At 40.8% G+C, this 8,409-nt stretch overlaps 1 protein-coding gene and 1 non-coding gene across 2 annotated transcripts in view; one reads left to right on the top strand and one right to left on the bottom strand.

Annotated features, from left to right (window-relative positions):
• Nucleotides 1-5,015: 5,015 nt before the first annotated feature.
• TRNAL-UAA lies at nucleotides 5,016-5,092 on the top strand. The gene has a single exon. It is a non-coding gene; the product is annotated as a tRNA-Leu (tRNA).
• Nucleotides 5,093-7,312: 2,220 nt separating this feature from the next.
• The window catches only part of LOC117873629 (carbonic anhydrase 3-like), a 106,624-nt gene continuing 105,527 nt past the window's right edge, over nucleotides 7,313-8,409 (bottom strand). The window contains exon 7 of the mRNA XM_034763219.1: nucleotides 7,313-7,447. Coding sequence (XP_034619110.1) covers nucleotides 7,328-7,447 — 120 coding nt within the window. The 3' untranslated portion in view covers nucleotides 7,313-7,327. The remainder of the gene's footprint in view (nucleotides 7,448-8,409) is intronic.

Here is an 8,409-nt window from a genome sequence, read left to right as displayed (position 1 = left end):
TCTCTCACAGTTCCAAATCACATGCTCTCCCAAATCATGTCTTTCTCTCTAGGTCTCCTGCTCCTATGCTTTAGTTATCCTAAATCAAGTCTTTTTGAAGTCAAGTTTCCTCAAAGTAACAAAGACTTTCCTGCAGCCTGTTGGTTTCTGTCTAGGTCCCATTGTCATTTCCAGGTCCATCAGTTTATCAGCCCAGGCTTTCTGGATTTCCTGCCTTGTGTTCTCTCTTCATGCTACAATCTAGCAGACATAGCTCTTCCTGCAGGAATCAAGTCACTTCTCTGAATTCTCCCTGAAGCCAATTATTGTCTTCCTCCCTTAAGAAATCCCTCCACCCCAAGGAGTGAATAATCCCTACAGTCCCTTTGTCTCAATATTCTCCTTCTAATCACAAACTTTTTGTATTGAAGATTTCTCAGTTGCTCTCTCCTAGGATTTGATAAATACCTGATTAACATCAGCTTGTGCTTTTTTCTTTTAATACTCTTGACTTTGCTTCTCATCATAACTTCCCAGATGTTTTACATCCTTGTTACTAGAAGCATTTTTGAAGCTGGGAAGGGATTTTTAAAATGGGAGAAATGAGGCACAAACACCTGCTGGCTTCTAAACTCTCTCCTTTAAAGTGAGCTGCTCTTTTATAAGGCAGGAAAAGCAAATAAATTCACTCTTCCCAAGAGCCAATCATGCTTTCAATTTCATTATGCCCAAGTTTAGACATCCCCAGTCAGGCAAACAAACCCGTTAAAATTATAGTTTTTAAATACTGAACCTTATTCTTTTCTCCTTTATGTCGGTGTAAATCAGGAATAACTGACAAAAAATAAGTGGAATTAAACTGGTGTAAAACTAGTGTAAGGAAGATGGACTCAAACCCAATGGAAATACTCTGGTGTAATACCAGTGTAAGTGAGAGCTGTGGTGGATGGGCCTTGGATCCAATCCAGTCAATTGTCTCCCCAGCTAACCAAAGAACCTCATCCCCCTTCTTAAAATGCTCCTGGCGCTCCTGACTCATTGCTCTGACAATGCTACCATCTGCTCCCCTCTCTGATGAACATTGACCCCCAACATTTATCCTTGGACCTAATTATCATGATCCATGTGCCTCTTCCCCGGTCAGGGTCTGAATCCATGGATTAATCCACTACTAGTGAGAGCACAATCAAATCAATTGTGTTGCTCTGGATTAAACTGGGTCACCCTGGATTTACAATGATCTAATCAGAATCTGACCCAAAGAAGTGACTGGTGTAAATCAGTGAAGAGTTTGGCTCCTGCTTAGACAAGGACAGAAAAAATCAATGATAGAGGAAGGTCAACCTATCATAGTGAAGCAGAAAGAATGTATGTATGAGGGGAGGGTAAGAGAGAGTGGGGCTGCAAAACTGATCAAATAAATCATCATATTATACAAAGATATACAATGAAGGAGAATATGTACATAGCCCCTACCCTGAAGTTTTATAGCCATGCAGCAATTTTTTTCTCATGACATGAAACCAACAGCCACTCAAATAACCTTAGGCTGCAATATAACCTTCACTCATATTTTTTCTGCCTGAGAGACACCATTGAATGAAACGAGCAGTGGAACATTTTCCCACTGGCTGCACTGAGGTAACATGAGGACAAGCTCTCTGATCATTGTGAATATTAGTGAAGAGGTTCCCAATGAGCAATGTGGGGTGAATGGACTTCTCATCTCGTTAGCAGGGACTTCCTTCAGTTTAAACCAAGTTTAGGTTAATCCATTACGTGCAAATTGGGTGTTGATTCACTTTTATTACTGAGGGCTGATAAATGAGTCAGGACCCCGAGGTTATAGTAAATATTATGTGTCTTAAAGAAGTGATTCTTACACCATTTCAGGCTTCATCTTGATTCCTTAGGCCACATTTGGGCCTATGCAACTTTAGAGGAATACAGATGAATTTGACACAGGTGGACCTGATTCCTTTGCATTTTTTAAAGCATCAAAATACAGCAAAATGTACTGTGCACCATACATCCACCAAGCTGTGTAAGCTCAGCATAGCTGGCTGTGCACAGCCCTTCTATAGACCTCTGAATGGTTATTTTATTGGGCTTTTCAGCCTTTGCAACATAAAATATACTGGCCTCATACAGTTATGGGTTAACTCTCTGTTGACCAGGGTTGAGACGTCAAATTTAAATCTCCTGCTGCCCCACATCCCTCATCTCACAGCATTTCATTGCTCAGTTCTGCCAATGCAATTTAGATTTTAATTTCTCTAAACTATGGAGCTGATTCCAATTTCACTTACACAAATTTTATGGCTTCTGGGTGACATTGTGGCCCCACGTAATGAGGTCAGTGACAAAAGTCCTATTTCACCTTCTGAGGTCAGTGGATTCACTCCTGATTTACACTGGGGTAACTGATATCAAACTCAGGAGCTATGAGTTTTGTTAGGCATCATGCACATCTTACAGGATGGTGCTGTTTGGGTAATATAATAAAAACACCAAACAAACTGTAGAATATACAATATATTTCTACATGAAACGTCCACATTTCCTATTTGCGAGCATCATTGCTAAGAATAACTGTATCTTACATTAAAATGCATTATAGTAACCGACATGTGCTACTATGCAGAGTATGGAAGGAAAATACGATTGTCAATGTCACGTTAACTATTTGATCTTCTAAAGTCAGGTCCTCACCTCCCTTTTGTGGATGTCTATCCTGCCTTTGTGAGATGGAAACCCAATGCCAGCCTGAAATAAAACACCACTGCTGTTAAACAAGGGGCACAGAGAGAATTATATTATAATTTTATCTCATATACAGGGTTCTCTCTGCTGCCAGAATAATTTAATGATTGATCCTGCATCACTTATATCAATGAGAGTTTGCCTATTGACTTCAGTGAAGGCAGGTGCAGCTCATTAGTTCCTGTTCTTGTACTTTTGCTGCCATCTATAGGCCAATATGGGAAAACAACACGGTTGGGGACACAATTTCATAATCTCTCTCTCTCCCCCTGTGCAACCACTTTGGCACCAGCCATCAGACTTTGGGCTCTATCCTATTTGATTCTGTTTCATACGTGTTTTTCACATCATATTAAACTGCACAGCTGAACAACACCGAAAAGGGTGCTCTTTTAAAACTTGTACTAAGTCAAACAATTCTCACATGTACATGTATAGAATCCAGTGTTGTTGTAGCTGCGTTGGTCCCAGGATATTAGAGAGACAAGGTGTGTGAGGTAATATCTTTTATTGGATCAACTTTTGCTGGCGAGAGAGACAAGCTCTCCAGCTTACACAGAGCTCGTCTTCAGGTCTGGGAAACGTACTGAGAGTGTCACAGCTAAATACAAGGTGGAACAGATTGTTTAACATCAGTAGTTAACACATATTACAAGAGAAAGCCAAACAAGGTTTGGTGGAAGGGCATTTGTAGATTTGAAGCCTCACTTTTTGATGCATGGGACAAGTTGCCAGTTTTGACTGGAGATAGGAGCCACCTTTTGAGGGAGGTGGGGAATGGGCTGAACTGGAGGGGTAGGTGACAGGCTGAACTGAGGGGGCCTTGCTGGAATGGGATGAACTGATGGGGGTTCAGGGACAAGCTGAACTGGTGGGGGGAGGCTTTGAACCAAAGGGCAGCAAAGTCACCTTACCCCAAAAATTTGGGAGAGTGGACAACACAAATTGCTGCTGACGCTCACTGGGGATGGGCAGGGGGATTTCAAAACAAGCCAACCCTCCCCCCAATATAATCTTTTAAAACAATTCTTGTGATTTTTGGGGGTCTGGCTCATGGTTTTTGAGTTGGCAGTACCACAAAATGCACAGAGAGACTTGATTTGTGATGGCAAATGTTTCATGTTTGGAACCAGATCCATGACTACAACGGTATTAGAGGGCTCATTTCTGTCTGTTCTGCCACTGGTGCAGCCTTGTAATCAAGCCGATGATGTGAGGACAGACACTGCACTCAAACTTATGATAAATAACAAGGAAGATTCTCTCTTTTACTGACTTTAATAAGGAAAGAAGTGATCTGGTCCTCGGACATTACACTTGGAAACATGCCTACTCTGTATGCATAGTACACATTTTATAACCTTCGTAAGCATTACTTCCTGAAAGAAAAGAATGATATGTATCAAATGTAATAACACATTTAAAATATACTATTAAGGTTGTTGTACAAGCTACTAGGAAATTCAGAGTTATAGAACTGGGCTTTTTTCCCAATATCTTGAATGAAGTAAGAACAGACTCATGTTATTCTTAAAATACTTTCTTGGCTTGTGTCCCACCCTAACATTGTTAAATGATTGCTTTTATATTGAATTGTTCACATACACAGATGTATTCTGGGCTAATAATGTGACAAAATATCCTGCATTAATCTATTACCTCTCCAGATGCAGGGTGTCAGGACAGAAAAATGAATTTTGCATTAGCACTAATGAGGGAAGTTCCACACCTATTGGGGACTTACTTGGAACTGGCCCAACTGGCTTTTCTCCAGGCTCACAAGAATCAGTTATGTGACTTTACTATTGCCTCCTTATAATTTATTACCTGATTTTTTTTTTACCTCAACAGGACTTGTTTTGACTGACTGACTATCATTCTATGTCTTCAGGGGAAAGAAGCTATTAATAATAGAATATTAGGGTTGGATGGGACCTTAGGAGGTCATCTAGTCCAACCCCCTGCTCAAAGCAGGGCCAATCCTCAACTTTTTTTTTTTTTGCCCTGGACCCCTAGATGGCCCCCTCAAGGACTGAACTCACAACCCTGGGTTTAGTGGGCTAATACTTTAGTGGGGAGGGATAGCTCAGTGGTTTAAGTATTGGCTTACTAAACCCAGGGTTGCAAGCTCTATCCTTGATGGGGGCCGCTTAGGGCTCTAGAGCAAAATCAGTACTTGGTCCTGCTAGTGAAGGCAGGGTGCTGGACTTGATGACCTTTCAGGGTCTCTTCCAGCTCCATGAAATAGGAATATCTCCATATAGTTTATACTTACCAGAATGGCCAAGTGGTTAAGGTGTTGGACTTAAGATCCCATGGACGTGCATGGGTTCAAGCCCCACTTCTGGTAGCAATGTTCTTTGGGGGAAAGGGATAGCTCAGTGGTTTGAGCATTGGCCTGTTAAACCCAGGGTTGGGAGTTCAATTCTTGAAGGGACCATCTGGGGCAAAATCAGTACTTGGTCCTGCTAGTGAAGGTAGGGGACTGGACTTGATGACCTTTTTAAGGTCCCTTCCAGTTCTATGAGATAGGTATATCTCCATATATTTTTGTTTTTTTTCACTGAGCTATCCCTCCCCCCAAAATTTTAGTGGAGAATGCAGGCATTGATCAGCTACCTCTCATATGCTAAGCAAGCACTCTACCATTTGAGCTAATTCCCACTCTGTAAAAAATCAAACTGCCTTTCCTCAGGGCTGATAGAGGTACCACACCCTTGCTCCATGCCAATCCAAGCACCATATTCAATGGCCACCACTTCACTGCAATAGGAACTCATAGAATATTAAGGTTGGAAGGGACCTCAGGAAGTCATCTAGTCCAACCCCCTACTCAAAGCAGGCCCAATCCCAGACAGATTTTTGCCCTAGATTCCTAAATGGCCTCCTTAAGGGGTGAACTCATAACACTGGGTTTAGTAGGACAATGCGCAAACCACTGAGCTATCCCTCACCCATTCCAGTCTTAAAAAGTCAGGCTTGTGTGCTGTAAAGTGTGGAGGTGAAGCTGAGGTTAAAAGGAAAATTCAGAGTCACCCAACAGCTCATCTAGTTCTGTTATGCATTTTGTTGTAGGAAACTAGAGTTCATGTGCAATTTAGGGTGAAATGGCATCATTAGACATGAGCCAGATCAGTTCAGAAAAGTTCAAGCAGAATACTTCTGAATATATGGGTTTTGGTAGGATCAAGGATAGTACATGATCAAACAAGAAATAAATGCTATTAGGAATGAGGAATTTCTTGAAGCAGAGACACACAAGTGACATCATAGTGGGGGAAAGTGTCAATTAGCAGATGCTGTGATGAAGTACCATATTTTAAAGATGCTATTTCCTTGGAGTCACACATACACACAAAACATGCCAGTATGTTGCAGTACAAACAGCCAGGGTTAGGTACTACAGTCTTATCTATCCCTAATTTATACAGAGTATTTTTGTCTGTTGCTTTTTGCTGTCACCCAAAATTAGAAATAAAACCACAAACACCATTTTTTACAAAAAAGTTTTTTAGTGTTAGTTCTCTTAAAGCAGAAATGCTATTGCTTCAAGTGCAGTCATACAATATTCTTTTATTGCTCTTGCTACCATAAGTCAAACAGAGATACTTGCACACAAATCTCATTGACATCAGTATCAATTGCATAGGTTTATGAGGGCAGAATTTGGCCTTCAGACATGTAAGGACAATGGTATAGTAGAAAAAATGGGGACTAAATAACTCAGGATGCTAAAGGGTTTTTGACAGAATCTATTCACTTTCATCCACTGATAAGACCTACAATTGCAGGAAATTAAAGAAAATCCTGGGATTTTTTGAAATTCATTTCATTTCAGTTGCTTTAACATTAAAATTAATGTTGACCTTCTAACAAGAATAAGTCAGTTGTTACAATAATTAAAGTAGGAACTCTTCCCCCCCCCCACAATTTAATACTCTTAATTTGATTTGACACCTTGATTTCAGTTTTCAAAATGAAATTTTACAATATTAACTTCTCAGTTCATTAAAATCTTAACTTGCTTAATTATCATTGGAAATTTAATGAGTCTTTGTACTTTCCATATTTCTATATGAATACAAAGGAGAAAACTCTGCCCTCCATTACACCTGGAATTCCCTATTGGATTATGCTAGTACAATTGACAGCAGAATTTGACATGTGTCCATTTTAAATTCAAATGACTCATTGTTTCTGTTAATTGGAAACCTCTTCGGTCTGGAAAAAGGCAAGCACTGAAGACCATAAGGTTAATGGAGAAATGCCTTTTTTAGCCATTACTAACAATTCCATTTTTCTTTCTTAGAAATAGCCATGTAAATGCTACTGTTAAAGCTAACACAGTTATTATTGAGATCCAAACACAGATTCCATATTTTCATGTTAAAATTAGAATTTGCCTCAAGTAATTTTTGACATCTCAAAATTAGAGTTGGGGACCCATCACATTTCACTATGCGGAGTTTTGGACTGTGAAATGCAGATCTGCATCCAGAGAAAGAGCAGTAGAGGGCACAAAGCTAACTAGGCTTTGGGATGTAGGCATTTCCTCATGCATATTCACCCAGATTCAGCATAGATGTTATTGGAACGAGGCTCTCACCATCCTGAAATGCCGAGGCTGAGGAGGGCGCCAGTTATCCACCATGGGGCGAACAGGTTCTGTCTCAGCATTGATGGAAAGGCTACGGAGCTTTGCCATCTGCAAAGAAGCAAAATAACAATGTCAATATGGAATTCACTTGGGGCAAATCCAGGTTCTAATGTCTAGACCAACTACTGTGGCTGGGCCAAGCACTGGGGGCTGGAGAGGAATCTTCCTACAAACTCACAGGAGCCACTGCATGGAGTCTATTGCAGCCTAATGACTGGAATAGACTCTGGAGATCCTTACAGAGGAGAATCCACTGTTACACAGATCTACAACTCTGCCTGGCTTCTTCTCTGGCCTACTCATGACCTGTCCCCACAAACCCTCAACCTGAGGAGCTTGGTTATGTGCAAGTGGTAGCAGCCCTTGCCTGCCCCTTGCACTGTGGAACTTCAATAACATTTATTTGCTGTGACATTACTTTCCATGATCAAGGAGGCAAGGGAAAGAGTATATAGAGTGACATGAGCCATGATGACACCTGGTCTTCAGAATAGTTACTTTATATCTTCAAAGGCCAATGAAAAGTGCATCAACTGTATTATGAATCTGAAACACAATAACAAATCCATCATGAACTAGAAGGCTCACTGTATATTGCATTCATAGTTTCATAGAGCTTAAGGCCAGAAGGGAACACTAGAACATCTTGTCTGACTTCCTGTATATATACAGGCTATTAAATTTTATCCAGATCCTACTATAAAAGCCCAAAGACTCTAGTTAGACAAAAGCATTTCAGTCTTCTAGAGACTAAACTGTGTGCCACAAGCAGACAACAGAAGAGATCAAAATGTCACCAATGCTGCTGCAATGGCAGGGAGTTGATTAGGTGAGATATGCACAGATGATCCCATCAGGAAAATCATATTGCATGCTGCAAAAGAAGGCAAACTTTGCCCCCCATTTCCCAAAGTCCCTGCCAATCTGATTTGGGGGAAATTTCCCAGTCACAAATGTGGTGTTCATATGACCCTGGGCATGTGAGCTAGGCACACCAGCCAGACATCTAG

The sequence above is a fragment of the Trachemys scripta genome, chromosome 2 (assembly GCF_013100865.1).
Source record: "Trachemys scripta elegans isolate TJP31775 chromosome 2, CAS_Tse_1.0, whole genome shotgun sequence".
Taxonomy (NCBI): Eukaryota; Metazoa; Chordata; order Testudines; family Emydidae; genus Trachemys; species Trachemys scripta.
The sequence above is the reverse complement of the archived record's forward strand: the minus strand, read 5'-3'. Positions and strand labels throughout refer to the sequence as shown.